This window comes from Scyliorhinus torazame, chromosome 7 (genome assembly GCF_047496885.1).
Source record: "Scyliorhinus torazame isolate Kashiwa2021f chromosome 7, sScyTor2.1, whole genome shotgun sequence".
Lineage (NCBI taxonomy): Eukaryota > Metazoa > Chordata > Chondrichthyes > Carcharhiniformes > Scyliorhinidae > Scyliorhinus > Scyliorhinus torazame.
Window position 1 is genome coordinate 248,378,273 of NC_092713.1, and position 19,687 is coordinate 248,397,959.

Consider the following 19,687-nt stretch of genomic DNA (forward strand, 5'->3'; position numbering starts at 1 on the left):
GTTCCCCTTCTTCGCGCCCATTTCCCTCCTTCCACAGCCCCCCCCCCCCCCACCTCCTGCCATTCCCCGACCCTCCTTCTCACACAGCCACCCTCCCCAATTGGCCTGTTCCACTCTCCCAGGGTCTGTTTAACATTACTCCAAGGTGATGGACCTGTGTCGGCCCTGTCAGCGGGTTACTGAGTTATGGTCACTGTTACCAATATGCTCCCCCACTGACACTTCTACCACCTGCCCGGCTTCATGCCCTAAAATTATGTCAATTCTCTTGTAGGACTTTCTACGTGCTGGCTGAAAAAGCTCTCCTGGATGCACTTGAAGAATTCTGCCCCCTCTAAGCCTTTCACAGTCTGCCTAGCCCAATTAACATTGGGGAAGTTGAAACCCTAAATCGCGAGCTTTGAAAGCAGACCAAGGCAGGCCAGCAGCACAGTTCAATTCCCGTAACAGCCTCCCCGAACAGGCGCCGGAATGTGGCGACTAGGGGCTTTTCACAGTAACTTCATTTGAAGCCTACTTGTGACAATAAGCGATTTTCATTTTTTTTTTCATTTCATTTTTTTCATTACACTTCTTGGTGATGGAGAACAGTGGCAGGGAGAGAAATAATTGCTTAAGACTAAAGGATAGAAAACAAAACATAGAGGCATGAAATGAAGTCTGTGAGCAATTGGTGGAAGAAGAATGGGCCAAATCTTCTAGTCCCTGGTTCATTGGACACTGGACGTAAGATGCACTTTTTGATGCTGTAGAAACTCTGGTGCACAGACCTTTGTGGGAATTGCCTGGGAATTGCAATAACCTCCCCCCTCCCACCACCGCCCACCTGGGATACTATATGAACACCTCCGACTCTGAGATAGACAGACAATTCCACATTAGACTATCATCTGGGTCACTCCACAACCGATCACCCCCAACCCATCTACTCCCCCGAGTACCCAATAAAAACCTTGACTCAACCATCTTCCCCACCCTACTACGTCTCCAACCTGACTACACCCTTGATCCAACCCGAGTATCTCCCTGACCACCCCCTCAACCACTCGATTACCCTCCTGACCCAAACCCATTACCCTACTGGTGTGACTACCACCCCACCCATCCGGAGAGATTGCATTTCCCGATTTTCCCCACCCCTCACTAACGACATCATGTGGTTCCTGCCCACAAAGAGCGGGAAACTCATTTAAATGTATTTTATATTATTAACGGGCCTCCCCATCACATGCTCTCCCCTCACTAAATATTCATACCAAACTAACGGGGAGCCCCCATTGATTTTCCGCGGCAAGGTTGGGGGGTGCGAGGGGGAAGAAGCGGGAACACCTGATACCTCCATGGTGAGTGTTGTGGACCGTTCATTATCAGTTCTGATTAGGTGCCCTTTACCGATGGCGCCCTGATCTCTGCAAAGCCGGGCGCCAGTTCTATATGGTCTGCCCTGCCAGAGTGACGGCATAAACCCCTGCCCACTTTTTTTTTCATTAAAGAGGCTTAGGATCTGGAGAGAAAACTGCTCTGTGCTACAGGAGAGTTACACTCCAGTTTTCAATCTGAGCTTGACACATTGCCACACTCTAGTAAGATGCTGCCCACTGTTTACTGCTTTGGGACTCATTTGGTGCCTGAAAGAAGGCCAAGACGCCATTAAGTTTTAAGGCCCAGAATATTCATTGCATAATCTCTTCCATTGAAATATTCACTAATGTTGTTCTTCATCAACATTTTAATTACTTTTATTTGCATTTTGTTTTTCAGAAAAAAGGTTGTTGAAATGTTTGCCCTCAATTTCTTGATTGAAGGCATTAAGTTCAAAAAGGATCGACTCAAGGCCAGCCAAGAGAAAACGAAAGCCAAGAATAAACTGGGTGATTTTTTTTGATTTCAACTTGCCCACTGAAAAATGTGAACTATTTGTTCTTCAAACTGTACATGCATTGTGATAAATATGAAGTATAAACAAATAAAATCATATTCATATAATGTACAGATTCAGAGAAAGGATATAATCATAAAGACTGACAAATAATTTATACCACAAAGGTGACAGTCCTGTTAATTTACTCATGACCACTTGCAGTGCATGACTCACTATCATCATATTAGGGAGAATTTAATTGCAGGATTTCATCTTCTTAGGTCTCCTCTGCGAAACCAGTGAGAAAGGGCAGCTGGCCAGTGATAGGGAGAAGAATATCATGTGACCGGAAGTCGCTAATAGGGACCAAAGGAATGATCCCTGACTCAGGTGTGGAGTCGGAACAGGGTTTGTGATCATAGAATCATAGAATGTACAGTGCAGAAGGAAGCCATTTGGCCCATCGAGTCTGTACCAGCCCTTGGAAAGAGCACCCTTCCTAAGCCCATGCTTAAGCCCTGTCTCCTTAACCCAGTAACCCCATCTAACCTTTTTGGTCACTAAGGGCAATTTATCATGGCCAATCCAACTAACCTACACATATTTGGACTGTGGGAGGAAACCGGAGCACCAGGAGGAAACCCACGCAGACACTGGGAGAACGTGCAGACTCCGCACAGACAGTGACCCAAGCCAGGAATCGAACAGTGCTAACCAATATGCTACCATGCCCCTACGGTAGCACTGGAATCCTGGGAATCCTGGGACAGGGAAAGCCTCAATGTCTTTGCTGGCTATGGTGAGCCAGCCATGATGATGTGCATATTTCAAGTAGGATCCTAATGGTTTCTAAATGGCTGTCCTTTGTGCGTGCTCGGAGGGGCAGGATAAAAGTGGAATCTTTGGGAAGTCAGCAGCAAAGGTGATGAAAACTGCCCACCATCTGCTTTCCACGAGGAGGCAGAAATGTGCTCACAACTTATGCTGCACTGACTGGTCTATAGTTACTTGCTTTATCCTTCTCTCCCTTCATGGACAAAGCTGATGGTCTGTTTATTATGAAAGTAGGTTAAGAATTTGGACCACTTGGTCAATTCTTTCAAACTAATTTAAAGAGGAGAAACAATGTCAGTGATTATAACATGAAATATTGTCATGAAAAATGAGAGATATTTCATAGAAATTAGACGACAATTAACATTTCCCAACTGAAGCCTGGTAGGTATAAAGCATCATGACTGTTATAATGAAACTTCTGAAATGTTACATATGGTTTTCATGCCACTGTTGATCCATGTTCTTCTGCTATTTTGGTGAGTTTCCTTTTAGGTCATACATTTCTCACTGGAATCCTGGTCCTCATGTTTCTACCATTTTTTAATCATCTTCAAAAACCTTTGGAGTATAAAATGTATATATTTATTAAAGATAGTTCATTTTAATGTGGCATTTTTGAAACCTTTGTTTGCATGTATTATAAATTTACAACATCTATAAGTATAGTGTATTTAAATAATTGGATCATTTAAAAATATTTATCAATTGAGTGTAAAATGTTAAGTTCAACCACTCCCATTGCAATTAGGTATCAAAGTCAAAGTAAACTGCTGCAATGCTATTTTATTTGCTTTTAAACTCCTGCATTTTTGAAGTGCAGAAGGAGGCTATTTGGCCCATCGAGTCTGCACCAACCCTCTGAAAGAGGACCCTACCCTAGACCCATGCCCCACGCTATCCCCAGAAACCAATAACCCCACCAAACCTGTTAGACACTAAGGGACATTTAGCATAACCTGCACATCTTTGGACAATGGGCAGAAACTGGAGCACTAGGAGGAAACCCACACAGACACGGGGAGAACGTACAAACACCACACAGGCAGTACCCAAGGCTGGAATTGAACCCGGGTCTCTGGCGCTGTGAGGCAGCAGTGCTGACCACTGTGCCTCCGTGCCGACCCTGATTAGATAAATCTCAATACACCTAGAATGCGTTGTATTGCATTCATGTATATGTGAATACAGTGTATTGACACTTTTAACATATTGCACCACAAGAGTGATTGGTTCAGAACCATAATTTCTTACATGTCAGTTACAGATCTCAAGCTAGCCTTCAATGGGTCTTGCTGAGTGGAGCCAAGGGGTTTCTTCACAGGAGGGAGGAAAGAAAATCGTGAGCAATATCATTAAAGGTCGGGAAAAAGGCCATCTTCTCACCTTCTCAGCTGGGGAATTGTGCATGGTATGAAGGGGAGACTGAAACTGGGAGTCAAATATATTCCACTGTAAACACTTAACATTAAAATTGGGCTTCTGTAACCAGAGTAAAGCATGAACTACTAAAATGGGCAAATATTCAAACTAGTTTTTTGTTAACCCTAACCAAAAGGATTGAAACTAAAAACAAGGTGAACAACGAAGTGAAAATGTCTGTTAAAGGTAATTTTAATCACTCAAAGGAACTTGGGGTTGTTTCAGCAGATAGTGCTTTTCTGTCAATTTACTATTAGAAGGTTCAAATCATGAAGCCTCTATTTAGCAAAAAGAATAAATAATACTCCAAGGATTTATGTCAGAGTTCTCCACATTATTGCCCCATTCATGATCATTTCTAAAAACAATTTTCTATGATGCATATTTGAATGTTTTACATTAGTTGGTTGATCATTGTTTAAATACTGGTGGCATGTGCTTTCTTGATTAATATTATTGCTTCTGCTTCCAACAGAGGACTTCATGTTAAACACTTTGGGTATAAAACTTCAGTTCACTGAGCTGAATAAATAGCAAAATTCAAGGGTATGCAGCTTATTTTTAATATGCACTCAGGAATATTGAAATAAGTCTGTGCTACAAAACATAGCAAGGTTCAGTACTACAGTGACTCCCTCTGAAATTGTTCCAACTGACCTTGCAAAGATGCCTATTCATCACCAGCACCAGTGCTTGGTCAATATGTAGCTTTGTGTCCGATGGGAAAATGTCAATTTTGGAATGATATAAATCATTTTTTGACCTCAATATTTTATTTGTTAAATTGCTAGCTTCTCAACCTCAGAATTGTTTAGAATTTCTAAATATTGCATTTTTGAAAAGTGTTAAAAGTTAGCAGATATATATTGTACACGTGCATTTTTTAAAAAAAATCATGATTGCAGTAAGTTAGCTTTGCATTGTTTCTTCCAGCGGCTGTTATAACATGGATCTATATAAACACAACAGAAAATATCCGTATTGTGCATTGTATAAATATCATGGAATCCATTTGTAATTAAAATTATAGAATCATAAAATGGTTACAGCACAGGAGGAAGCCATTCAGCATGTCATGTCTGTGCCAGCCCATTGAAGGAGCAATTCACCTAGTGCCTTTTATCCATAGCCTTGCAAACTTTTCCTTTTCAGGTAATGATCTAATTCACTTCTGAGAGCCTCAATTGACCCTGCCTCAACCACACTCATGCAGTGTGTTCCAGATCCTAACCACTTGCTGTGTGAAAAAGGTTTTCCTCATGTCACCATTGCTTCTTTTGTAATTTACCTCAAATCTGTGCCCTTTGGTTCTCGATCCTTCCAGCAATGGAAACAGTTTCTCCCTATCTACTCTGTCCAGACACCTCATGATTTTGAATGCCTCTATCAAATTCCAACCTTTTCTTGTTCTACCCATCATGTCCCCTATGTGTTCCCCTATTGACACTTGATCCACTTAGTCTATTTTATTCCCAAAAACCAGGTCCAGCAGTGCCTCCTTTCTTGTTAATTGGATTGGAAACATACTGCTTTAAAAAATTCTACTGGACATACTCTGGGAACTCTTGCCTCTCTCTGTCCTTAACACACTTATTATCCCAGTCTATATTCAGATAACTGGAGCCCCCCCATTATAATTATTTTATAATTTTTGCACTTCTCTGTTACTTCCTTGCAAATTTGTTTCTCTACATATATCCCAATAGTTGGTGATCTGTAGACAGCATAGAGCAATGTAATTGCATCTTTTTGGTTCCTTAGTTCGAGCGAATTAGATTCTGTCCTTGACCCCTCCGAGATATCTTCTCTCCCCAGCACTGAAATACCACTCCTCCTCCTTTTCTATCTTTCCTGAATACCTTGTATCTGGGTATAACAGGGCAGCACAGTAGCATGTGGTTAGCATTGTTGCTTTGCAGCGCCAGGGTCCCAGGTTCGATTACCAGCTTGGGTCACTGTCTGTGCGGAGTCTGCACGTTCTCCCTGTGTCTGCGTGGGTTTCCTCCGGGTGCTCTGGTTTTCTCCCACAAGTCCCAAAAGATGTGCTTTTAGGTGAATTGGACACTATGAACTCTCCCTCTGTGTACCCGCACCGGAATGTGGCGACGAGGGGCTTTTCACAGTAACTTCATTGCAGTGTTAATGTAAGCCTATTTGTGACAATAAAGATTATTATTATTTAATACTTAGTCCTGTCCTTCTGTGAACCATGTTTCTGTTATTATCACTACATCATATTTACATGTAGATATCTGCTTCTGCAAGTCACCAATTTTATTTACCACACACCATGCACTCACAAAAATGCACCATATGTAACCATAATTGAAACTTTGGGCCATAATGTCTTCACAGTGCAGCAAAGTCCTTGTCCACTGGAAATACAAGAGTTTAAAGCATACAGATCTGCTCTGGGAATCTGCTGAAATGTCCGTTGGCTGGAGCTGATTGTAGAATCTTGTGGGAGGTGTGTGGGGGAGTTGGGTGGGGGGGGGGGGGGGGGGGGCGGTGTGGGGGGGTCTGGATAGGGGAGTTCTTGTAATCGGCCTGCGGGTGAGAATTCCCAAACGGCTGAGTTTGGGAGGTGTGGGGAATCCTGTTGGGCTGTTGGGAATACTCTAGGGGGCGGTGATTAGTCAGGAAGCGGGTGAGCCAGAGTGTGGGAAGGTGTCCCATGCGGGGCTCGGTCTGGGTGTTTAAAATAGTTATAGATCATAGATCATAGAATTTACAGTGCAGAAGGAGGCCATTCGGCCCATCGAGTCTGCACCGGCTCTTGGAAAGAGCACCCTACCCAAGGCCAACACCTCCACCCGATCCCCTTAACCCAGGAGCCCCACCCAACACTAAGGGCAATTGTGGACATTAAGGGCAATTTATCGTGGCCAATCCACCTAACCTGCACATCTTTGGACTGTGGGAGGAAACCGGAGCACCCGGAGGAAACCCACGCACACACGGGGAGGATGTGCAGACTCCACACAGGCAGTGACCCAAGCCGGAATCGAACCTGGGACCCTGGAGCTGTGAAGCAATTGTGCTATCCACTATGCTACCGTGCTGCCCTAGCTGTTATGCTAAAATTAGAAGTGGTTTTATTTCTTCCAACTATTTCAGAGTAACTATTGGTGTAAAGCTGATAGAACAATCCAAAGTTAGTGATTTAAATCACGTAGCTGGATGGTTCCCAGTGCAGCACAATTGTCCAGGGCAAGTTGGCACTTCTGGACAATTGCCGGGTAAACCCTTCCCAGAGAATCTGGACGACAAAGAGTCATCCAGACTCCAAACATTACCTCCCTTCTCTCTCCACAGATGCTGTCAGACCTGCTAAGATTGTTCAATATTTTCTGTTTTTGTGCCTGAAATTTTGACTGCAGGACCACATCCCTCTTTCTGCCAGTATTGCCAGTACCAATGTGGACCACGACTATTGGCTGTTCACCCTCAGGATGCTCTTCAGCCTGTTATATCTTTGACCAATGTGCCACATTAATTCACATCTGCAGCCACAGAAATGCCTGTCTGTTCTCCGAACAATCAAATATCCTATCAGAATTGCTCTTATAGTCTTCTTTGTGAACTTGTACAGCTGAGCTAGTTCTGGCTTCATGGACTCGGCTCTGGCTGCACTTTACAGAAGAACCATTACTTCAGCAGTATTCAGAAATTGATACTGATTGGAGGGTAATGCACTCAAGGGATGCCTGCACTATCTGCCATTTCTTCTTGTCTGCCTGGTGGTCATCCATTCCGTCTCACCCAACATACTCTTAGGCTGTGAGGTGATCACAGCTATGGATCTGCTATACACAAAGCTATTATGTTCGCGGATGCTGTGATGCCAGCTGAAATCTGTAGCTTGAGCAGCTGAAGATAACAACAATTCCTGCACATGTGGTTATCCAGGAAATGGTAAATGTCTCAGAGCTCCCACACAGAATAGGATGTGCACTCCAGGGTTCAGAGCTGCCTTGCTATTTCACTATCTGTAAGATAATAAATCTTGCTACTTAAAAAATAAAGGCCAACCAGCTAGTCACTTCTCTTCTGTGGTCACTTAAATAAGGTTAATTAAAATGCTTACTTAACCCATATATATTTTGTAAATTTCTCAGTTCCTTAAATTAACCTTCTAACTTTGGAGAAAGGGAAACAAAGCTACAATATTAATGAATCGCTTAACTCATGGCCTTCCTATTATGTCACAATTTTTTTTCCCTCTGTGCTTCAGTGATCCTGGGACCTAACCCGTTTCGCACTGCTCCCAGTCTGCTTCACAGTGATCCTGATCCGTTGGCCACTGCTCCCAGTCTGCTTCACAGTGATCCTGACCCGTTGGCCACTGCTCCCAGTCTGCTTCACAGTGATCCTGACCCGTTGGCCACTGCTCCCAGTCTGCTTCACAGTGATCCTGACCCGTTGGCCATTGCTCCCAGTCTGCTTCACAGTGATCCTGACCCGTTGGCCACTGCTCCCAGTCTGCTTCACAGTGATCCTGACCAGTTGGCCACTGCTCCCAGTCTGCGTCACAGTGATCCTGACCCGTTGGCCACTGCTCCCAGTCTGCTTCACAGTGATCCTGACCCGTTGGCCACTGCTCCCAGTCTGCTTCACAGTGATCCTGACCCGTTGGCCACTGCTCCCAGTCTGCTTCACAGTGATCCTGACCCGTTGGCCACTGCTCCCAGTCTGCTTCACAGTGATCCTGACCCGTTGGCCACTGCTCCCAGTCTGCTTCACAGTGATCCTGACCCATTGGCCACTGCTCCCAGTCTGCTTCACAGTGATCCTGACCCATTGGCCACTGCTCCCAGTCTGCTTCACAGTGATCCTGACCCGTTGGCCACTGCTCCCAGTCTGCTTTTCAGTGATCCCGACTGCTGCACACTCCTCCCAAGGAGTAAATTGCATAAAATCTCTTACATGAAAGTTATACATAGTAGGAATAAAAGGGCCAGCCAGTAAAGATTTGGGCCGGAGTTTACCGACCATTGGGATCCTTTGTTCCCGTCAACTGCGTACCCCGCCCACGCGTTTCCCGGCAGTGTTCGATGGCTTAAATGGGAAATCCCATTGAGAAATGACGGGAGTAGAGCATCCCGCAGCCAGCGAATGACATGCCAATGAGAAAAATGCAGCTGGGAGTCTGGAGAATCCAGCTCATGGTCCTAACAGGAATGAATGTGTATTATTTCTGACTACAGGTGTTTTGGGCAATTTTATGTGATAATCCATCGGTATAAAATGCCCTTATTAGCCTTGTTCACAGAGATATGTCAGGAACATCAATATATAGAAAAGAATATTGTTTCCAACAATTGATAAATAAGCCAAAAACACTTAAATGTAATTATCTACTTTTTTGCTCTTGCATTTCATGATAGCACACGCTGCAAAATTATGATATTCTGACCTCATACTTTTTGATAGGCTAAAAATATAAATCAAAGTTTCAAACTCAGGCATTCAAATCGCTGAGAATACTGTTCGAATTTTTGGCTGTATGTTGTTTTGCTCTAACTGCCAGCTTCAGATTCAAAGTAACGTTTTTAACATAATAGAAACAAAAAGAATTAAGCTTGAGGGGGGCAGTCTTCTAATTGGCCTGGAGGTATCTCCCTGACCTGGCAGGGTCACTTGCACATCGGAGGCAGGCTTGACCTCCCACCCAGATTGGGGTCGAGACTTGTGGCAGCAGGCCCCAAGGGCCTTCCACAGTGAAACGATTAGGCAGCTGTGAATTGCCTGACAAAAACGTCTGCAGAAAAGTTTAACTTTTGTTTATGAGTACATCACAGTTCTCCGAGTGCTTGCGCAGCCCTTCTTCAAAAGCCATAAGGCCCACATCTATGCATGCAGAAGCCTAACAGGCTCTTCGTGCATGTTGTTCAAATTGGGCATGCAGTTGAATTTTACTTTGCTGGAATTGGACCTGAAACATATCAGAGAAGTGGGAATGCACCAGCGCTTCCTGCATCCACAAACACAACATCCCTGTTACGCTCTGATGGTATCTCTGTAATAAGAACTAGAAAGCAATTCTTGACTTCTTCAACTCCAATTTTATTACATTCTACAATCTCTTCTCCTCCAACTCCACAGTGCCAGCTGTACCCCCTTTATATATACCTATATATGTGCAGTCTATCAAACAATAGGTGTGGTCTATTAAACAATAAAAGCTCCAATTCTAACTTAATCAATGGAGAACATTAACTATTTCCTAACAGTCCCTCCTGAAAATGAGCTTGAACAGGGTTTAGTAGGATGAAGCCAAGGCCCAGGTTGCACAAAGCGGCCACCCTAAGCAGTACTCCCTGCTTTTCCATCCTGTGAGCCCCTCCTTAAACCCCTTGCTGATCACTTATCTCCTAGCCGGGTAGCAGCCGCTCTGTAACCGTTTCCCACCCATTCCTGATCAGAGGTAGCACAGTAGTTAGCACTGTTGCTTCACAGATCCAGGGTCCCAGGTTCGATTCCCGGCTTGGGTCACTATCTGTGTGGAGTCTGCATGTTCTCCCCGTGTCTGCGTGGGTTTCCTCCGGGTGCTCCGGTTTCCTCCCACAGTCCAAAAATGTCCAGGTTAGGTGGATTGGCTATGCTAAATTGCCCTTAGTGTCCAAAAACGCTAGGTGGGGTTACGGCTTACTGAGGTTGGGGCAGAGGTGTGGGCTTGGGTAGGATGCTCTTTCCAGGGGCTGGTGCAGGCTCGATGGGCCGAATAACCTCCTTCTGCACTGTAAAGTCAATGGTTCTGTGGTTTTGAGTGGATCCGCAGCATTTAAATGAGAAGTTAAAATATCCCAGACAAATGTGTTTCATATTTGTTCTGCCCCTGCCAGCCTGCAGCTCGTTTATGGTCAGAATCTCACATACAAATTAGCAACTATGTTTAAGTGTGTCACAAAGCTACATGGTAAGTGGTTTCGATGATGTTCATGCAGGTAATTTATTTCGTTACCATTTTCTCCTCCACCTCAATTGCCTACATAATCTTGCAATACTGCTTAATGCACATAGTGTATGTTTTTCCATTTGTTTACCCATTTAGAATAATGCAAGTTTTCAGCTTCGAATGAAGTGTCACGAGAATGTCGCTTTTAAGAAATGTTTGGCTGCTCATGTTACTGCAGTGATGTCAGAGTGTGGTTGGAGCTGAGCTCTGGCTCTGCTTTTTAGTTTCACTTTGAGAAAAGCCTGGGTGTGTCTGTGTTTTTTGGTTTTGTGTCAGTGTTGGAGCTGAAGCCAGACAAAGCAGGTGTGCTGTTGTTCTCTCTGCCATGAAAAGACTACCTCTTGATCATTTGGTGAACTCAGAATTATAAATGTTCTCAGTAGTGAATTTAAACCTGATGTACTTCTGTTAAAAGGTGTTTCTTTTGTCTTCTGGATGATGTTTGGGAATTTATTAAGGATTACTTAGTGTTGTATTCTTTGGGCGTTTTATTTGAATTAATGGTTGCTAAGATGTTCACTGTATGTTTTAAAAAGGTTAACTTGAGTTCATAGAATAAACATTGTTTTGTTTTAAAAAACACTTTTCGATTTCTGCTGTACCACACCTGTAGAGTGGGCCGTGTGCTTCTCATACCACAATCTATTAAAAGTTGTGGGTCAGGTGAACTCCATGATACACTTTGGGGTTCTCTAACCCCTGGCCCATATCAAATTGGGGGCCCGGGGGGGGTAAAAGTCTATCTGTTGGATTGGCTTAGTGAACTTAAAGACAGTGAGGGGTGAGCATATTGTGGTTGCTTTTCAGGTGTGGTATTCCATTTTAAGTGGGGAGTGTGTTGTGGACAATGGCTCTTTCAGAGGCTCTGAATTTTTTCGGGGTGGAGACGGTCACACGCAGTACCTTACGGACAGAGACTAAAAGCAGACTGTTAGATTTGGCAAAAACATTGCAGTTAACATTACCTAACAAAACGCGAAAAGTGAGGTAATTATGGTGGTGGCTAAGCATTCAAAGTTGCCTGAGATACAGTTTGACTCATTGGAAATGGAAAAAATTCAGTTACAACTTAAACAAATGGAACATGAGAAAGAATTAAAGCAGCTTGAATACGAAAGAGATAGAGAGGAAAAAGAAAGAGAAAGAGAAGAAAGAAGAAAAGATAGAATAGCCCTAGCAGAACAAAAAGAAAGAGAAAGGGAGATACAGATCAGGGAAAAAGATAAAGAGAGAGAGTTTGAACTTCAGAAAATGGCCATGAAACATGACAGTCAGTTAAAATTGGCAGACGTAAAGGGAAACGTACAGTTGGATGATAGTGATGAGGATAGTGAGAAAGAGTGTCAAAGTCAAAGGCTTGGTGGGGATCGATTTATCAAAAAATGTCCAAGCATTGTCAATGTTTGATAAGAAGGAGGGAGAAGCCTTTTTCATTTAATTTGAAAAGGTAGCTAAACAAATGAAATGGCCACAGGACATGTGGGTATTACTGATTCAAACAAAGCTGGTAGGCAGGGCTAGTGAAGTGTTTGCATCACTACCGGAGGAGGTATCTGGGACGCATGAGGAGGTGAAAAAGTCCATCTTATGTGCATATGAACTAATGCCTGAAGCCTCAGACAAAAGTTTAGATATTTAAGGAAGGAATTTGGTCAAACATACATGGAGTTTGAAAGGATCAAACAGAGTAATTTTGATAGGTGGATAAGGGCTTTGAAAATAGACCAAATGTATGAAGCTCTCTGAGAAATTATGCTTTTGGAGGAGTTTAAAAATTCAATTCCTGATGTAGTGAGAACTCATGTGGAAGAGCAGTGGGTTAAAACTGCGAGGTTAGCAGCAGAAATGGCAGATGATTATGAATTAATTCATAAATCAAAGCTAGGTTTCCAAAATCAGTTTCAGCCGGTGAGGGATAGAGACTGGGGACAAGAGAAATACTCAAGTGATAAAGGTAAAGGTGATCAGATGGGAGATAATAAGGGGAATATACCTCAGACTAAAAAAGAAATCCAGGAGGGTGGAAAAGAAATGAAAAGTTTCAAATGTTTTCACTGTAATAAACTAGGCCATGTAAAGTCACAGTGTTGGCGGTTGAAGAAAAGCACTGGGAAGGCTGATGTGGTAAAACAGGATAAGACAGTGGGGTTTGTTGAAGTGGTAAAGGAAAGCCCAAATGAAGCGAAGGAGATGCAAAAGATTGTACAGCCTGATCAAGAGGTGATTGATAAGAAGGTGCCAGATCTCTTTAAAGAATTTACTTGTGTGGGTAAAGTTTACTCATGTGTATCAGGAGGAGCAGGTGAAGAAGTCATAATTATAAGAGATACGGGAGCTAGTCAATCTTTAATGGTAAGAGATGAGGAGTTACGTAGTTTGGGAAGAATGGTGCCAGGAAAGGTGGTAATATGTGGAATTCGGGGTGAGAGGAGTAGTGTTCAATTATATAAGGTAAGGTTGGAAAGTCTAGTGAAGAGTGGTGAAGTGGTAGTAGGAATAATAGAGAAACTATCTTGTCCAGGAATACAGTTTATCTTGGGTAATGATATGGCCGGATCGCAGGTGGGAGTGATGCCTACTGTGGTTGATAAGCCAGTGGAAAATCAGACAACTGAAGTGTTGAAGGATGAATATCCTGTGATTGTGTAGTAACAAGGTCGCAAAGTCACAGGTTAAGACAAGAGGAGAAATCAGAGAGTGAAGATAAAGGTGAAGTGCAATTATCAGAAACGATTTTTGATCAGATGGTTGGCAAAGGACAGGTGGAGGATGAGGTGGATATTTGTACTTCAGGAAAATTGGCGGAGTCACAACAGAAAGATGTAGAAATAAAAAGGATGTATCAGATGTATACGGAAGAGGAATCTGAGTGTATACAAGATTGTTATTACCGTAAAAGTGATGTCTTGATGAGAAAATGGAGACCTTTACATATGCAGGCAGATGAAAAGTGGGCAGAAGTTCATCAAGTTGTATTGCCGGTAGGGTATGGAAAGGAGGTGTTGTGAGTTGCACATGAGGTACCAGTGGGAGGTCATTTGGGAATAAGGAAAACTCAAGCTAAAATACAAAAACATTTTTATTGGCCTGGACTACATAAAGATGTGGTTAAATTTTGTCAATCATGTCACACATGTCAAGTGATAGTGAAACCTCAAGCAGTGATAAAATCATCGCACTTAATACCCATTCCAGCATATGAGGAATCTTTTACAAGAGTTTTAATTTATTGCGTAGGACCGCTTCCTAAAACGAAAAGTGGGAATCAATATCTTTTGACTATAACGGATGTGTCTACTAGGTTTCCAGAGGCCATTCCAGTACATAATATTACAGCTAAAATGATTGTGCAGGAGTTACTTAATTCTTTACTAGATATGGACTACCCACAGAAATACAATCGGATCAAGGATCAAATTTTACCTCAAGGATATTCAAAGAAGTTATGGATAGCTTAGGAATAAAACAATTTAAATCAACTGCGTACCATCCAGAATGTAGGGAGCATTAAAAAGGTGACATCAGGCATTAAAGACAATGTTGGGGGCTTAGTGTCACGATTATCCAGAGGATTGGGACACAGGAATTCCATTCGTACTGTTTGCAATTAGGGATGCACCGAATGAGTCAACAAAATTTAGTCCTTTTGAACTCATTTTTGGTCATGAGGTAAGAGGACCACTTAAATTGATTAAGGAAAAATTGGGGAGTGAGAAATCAGAAATTACATTATTGGATTACGTGTCAAATATTAGGGAATGATTAAATAAAGCAGGTGAATTGGCTAGACAACATTTAAAAGTTGCACAAAACGTGATGAAACGGGTAGTAGACAAGAAATCCAAAATTTGTAGTTTTGCCAGTGGAGATAAAGTTTTAGTATTGTTACCAGTGGTAGGTGAACCTTTAAAAGCAAGGTTTTGTGGACTTTATCAGATTGAAAGGAAATTAAGTGACGTGAATTATGTGGTAAAAACGCCAGATAGAAGGAAAACACACTGAGTGTGTCATGTGAATATGCTTAAAAAGGTACTTTGAAACGGAAGAAGAGAAAAAGGAGGTTTTAACGATTCTAACTCAAAGTGACGGACCAAATCCAGATGACTTTGAATTTGACATACCTCAAATTAAATTGGAAAATGAGGATGTTCTTAAAAATTGGGATAAATTGTTGAGTTACCTCCCGAGGAAAAACGGACTGACCTGAAAGAGTTATTGATATCACATGGGCAAGTTTGTGGAGATCAATTGGGAAGTACTAAAATGGCTATACATGATGTAGATGTGGGAAATGCCGTTCCAATCAAACAACATCCATATCGACTTAATCCTTTAAAATTGGCAGAGGTTAACAAAGAGATTGAGAGTATGATTTAAAATGGCATAATTGAAGTGGGTTGCAGCCAATGGAGCTCACCCATAGTGATGGTACCTAAACCTGACGGTACCCAATGGTTGTGTGTGGACTATAGAAAAGTTAATGCAGTTACAAGAACGGACTCTTATCCTAGCCCACGTTTGGAGGATTGCATTCAGAAAGTGGGACAATCGGCTTTTATTTCCAAACTGGATTACTTAAAGGTTATTGGCAAGTACCTTTATCTGAAAGGGCAAAGGAGATTTCAGCTTTTGTGACTCTAGATGGTACATACCAATTCAAAGTTATGCCACTTGGCATGAAAAACACCCCAGCCAAATTTCAACGGTTAACTGACAAAGTCGTTTCAGGATTACCCAATCGTGCGGTATACATCGGCGATCTGGTAATTTTCAGCCAAACATGGAAAGAACATTTAAAACATCTGATGGAGTTATTCGATCGACTTCAGGAGGCGGGTTTGGTGATAAACCTAGCCAAAATTGAATTTGGAAAAGCCCAAGTCACTTTCCTTGGCCATACAAATGGACAGGGTCGAATGGTCACACGGGATGTGAAGACAACAGTTCTTGAGGGGTTTCCAATACCCTTGACACAATGGGAAATAATGCAATTTCTTGGCACGAGTGAATTTGATCGAACATTTGTACAAAAGTTTTGTAGCGTGATTGCTCCACTTGCTGAAGAATCGTCGACAATTTAAGTCGACACGGAGTTTCAACAGGCATTTGACTGCCTGAAAGCTGTGATAACCAATGCTCATGTGTTGGAGAATTACAAGGGACTCTGTGATCAGATTGAACTAAAGTATCTGACTTTAAAGAGACATGCCGAGGCGTAGAGAAATGGATGGATCGTGCAGAGACCTTCTTGTTCAACGAGACTGTCAATCGAGAGGGATTCCAGTTGGAGGAAGAACAGAAATGGACTATGTTATTATACCTGTTTGCGTGTGTTGTTTTTTTAAACTAAAAAGTATATTTACTGTGTGCATTTCTTAAAGGATAGTGAAAAGGTGAAAAATGAAACCATCGTGAAGTTGATGGTTTCTTTTTTTTTCTTGGGGGGAGGTGTCATGAGAATGTCGCTTTAAGAAATGTTTGGCTGCTTATGTTACTGCAGTGATGTCAGAGTGTGGGTGGAGCTGAGCTCTGGCTCTGCTTTTTAGTTTCACTTTGAGAAAAGCTTGGGTGTGTCTGTGTTTTTTGGTTTTGTTTCAGTGTTGGAGCTGAAGCCAGACAAAGCAGGTGTACTGTTGTTCTCTCTGCTATGAAAAGATTATCTCTTGATCATTTGGTGAACTCAGAATTATAAATGTTCTCAGTAGTGAATTTAAACCTGATGTGCTTCTGTTAAAAGGTGTCTCTTTTGTTTTCTGGATGTTGTTTGGGAAGTTATTAAGGATTACTTAGTGTTGTATTCTTTGGGGGGTTGTATTTGAATTAATGGTTGCTAAGATGTTCACTGTATGTTTTAAAAAGGTTAACATGAGTTCATAGAATAAACATTGTTTTATTTTTTTTAATACTTTTCGATTTCTGCTGTAACCACACCTGTAGAGTGGGCCGTGTGCTCCCCATACCACAATCTATTAAAAGCTGTGGGTCAGGTGAACTCCATGATACACTTTGGGGTTCTCTAAACCCTGGCCCATAACAGAAGATATTTGGCTTATCATGCCAAGTAATACTCCTAATCCTATTATCCTGATCTCTCACAATAGCCCTCTATCTTCTAGTGCTTCAAATCTTTCTCCAATGTTCCTTTAAAGCGAGATTCTGCCTCGACCACTCCCACTCCATTCTTTCAACTGTTGCATTTGTTGTTGTCAACTTAAACATGAGACACAATGAAACAGTGGTATTGATATGCTCTGAGAAATGGTCTGTATTGTGGTAGTAACACATAACAGGAAGGAACAATATTAGAGAAATACCTTGGGTCATTTTTATTTTGGGCACAGGCGGGAGACTACTGGTAGCCATTAATACGGCTATTATACACCCTGCAAAATACACCTTTACAATGAAGTCAATGAAGGCAGGGTGTATAACAGGCAGCCAACCAGCTGCCATTAGTCTTCTGCCCCGGCAAAAGTTAAAATTGGCTCCAGGACTGTCTGCAACAAATTGTATCGAAAATATGAATGATAAGGTTACACAAGCAGAGGTTCCTGATGACATCCTACAAATGACTGTCAGTTTGAGTCCTCACTATTGATGAGTGCAGATTGAAAAATTGGGGCTGTAATACCTGAACCATTATGTCTACAATGAACTGAAGGCAAAGGGAAAGCTTCACTAAATTACTCCACATTATTTGTGATGGTGAAGCTTGAATGCTTCATTCTGTTGATATGATCATCAGCATCTTCTAATCATCTTACAGCCCATGACATGATCTCAGTCATTTTTTTCAAATGATTAATACATAGTTCATCTTTTCACATTGTTGAGCTTCTTCTAACTTGAGATTTGCCCGCAAATTTTAGTTTTTCGCTGCTAATTTCTTTCTTAGTTTCCATCAATGTCTATGGATTGCATTAAGTTTTGACATATGAATTTACATCAGAAATTAGAAACTATTTTCTCAGAAAATGAAATGTACAATTCTGATAAAGAAATTATGTATATTATAATATATTACCTACATGTGAATGGATGATTTTCTTAACATTGAATGTTTTCTTCTACGTAAATATTTATATTTAATCAATACTGACTGATTTTTATATACAAATGTGGTCTTATTTCATTACAGGATGTTCATGGGGCAGTTTGTGTGAACACCCTTCCACCCTATTAAATGAGAACTCAAATGTTTGTTTCAGATGTGGTCCCATTCTAACCTTGCAAGTTGCATATACTTTGCCTTTTCCATTTGGGTTAAATTGTTCATGTTCATCTGTATTCCAGGTGTCAGAATCTGAAAATAGATCTCTTTGACTTTCTGTGCATTTCCTAAAACAAGGATAATTTACAGTATTGGTTTACATTATCTTCTTAAACCTGTCTCGGTTTAACATTTTAATGCATTGAACATTCGGTTTCAAACTTAGCTTCGTGATTTTCCCTTACGTTGCTGTGAGGGACTTTCTGCAAATAGTTGCACACTTCAGGGGAACTCCCTGTCAATATTCACAGACTACTGTCCTAATTTTCAAGGCAGTACCAGCTTCCCAATGAAAAACAATGCCACCATTGTAAAAAAAACAAGTTTTATTAAAAAGAGCAACAGAAACAATGGATCAAGTTTAGCTTGCAATTACCTGGCTACAATGGTGCATGATAGGAGTTAGATTTTGAAGTCAGATGTATAATTCTACTGCAGTCAGGTAGACTACTAACTTCAATCTATACTCTATACATTGTGGCACAACGGCATTGTCATTGCCTCAATGTGATTCAAATGAAAATCTGGAAGTCGAAACATAATGTCAAAATCCATCAGGGAATTGGAGTGGGATGCAATAGGGTGACAAGAAGATGTTAGGTTGTTCAGGGGGATTCCTTGACTGCTAGGAGGGTTAGCTATATTAATTACGCTGCAATGTAATGAGGACGGGCTTCCTATTAGCCATATTGGAGACTTAGGAGGCAATTTAATGTTTATCACGTGCACTGCAGTCGAATTTCTGGGCTATAATCTTATAGAGTTGTAAGATAATAACAAGAATAACTACTGTTCCAAGTCCACTCAAGTGGAAGTCTTTTTCTTAGGAGACTCTTAAAGGAGGAACGTTTGGGGGACTTAGGGAGAAGTGTCAATGAAGGGGCAATGCACAATGTCAGAATCAGATTAATGGGGAGATTTGGGGGATAGGATATAGGCTGGAAGAGATTTTAAAAATAGGGTGGGACAAGGCCATGAAGAGCTTTAAACACAAGGTTGAGTAAACTTTGAAAAATTGCATCACTGGAAGCCAATACTGGTTTGCAAGAATTGATAGCAAGAATTAGTGATTGGTGCGCAGGTCTCAGCATAACTTGGATTGGATTGGATTTGCTTATTGTCACGTGTACCGAGGTACAGTGAAAAGTATTTTTCTGCGAGCAGCTCAATCAGATCATTAAGTTATTGAAAATAAAAGAAAATAAAAAGAAAATACATAATAGGGCAACACACGGTACACAATGTAAATACATAGACAACGGCATCGGGTGAAGCATACAGGAGTGTAGTATTAATCAGGTCAGTCCATAAGAGATAAAAGCAAATTACTGCAGATGCTGGA

At 41.7% G+C, this 19,687-nt stretch overlaps 1 protein-coding gene across 1 annotated transcript in view; it reads right to left on the reverse strand.

Moving 5' to 3' along the window:
* Window positions 1-1,711: 1,711 nt before the first annotated feature.
* The window catches only part of LOC140426936 (SH2 domain-containing protein 4A-like), a 49,764-nt gene continuing 31,788 nt past the window's right edge, over window positions 1,712-19,687 (reverse strand). Inside the window, exons 4-5 of the mRNA XM_072512236.1 lie at window positions 18,302-18,413; window positions 1,712-3,256 (exon numbers count right to left, since the gene is read on the reverse strand). Coding sequence (XP_072368337.1) covers window positions 3,239-3,256; window positions 18,302-18,413 — 130 coding nt within the window. The 3' untranslated portion in view covers window positions 1,712-3,238. The remainder of the gene's footprint in view (window positions 3,257-18,301; window positions 18,414-19,687) is intronic.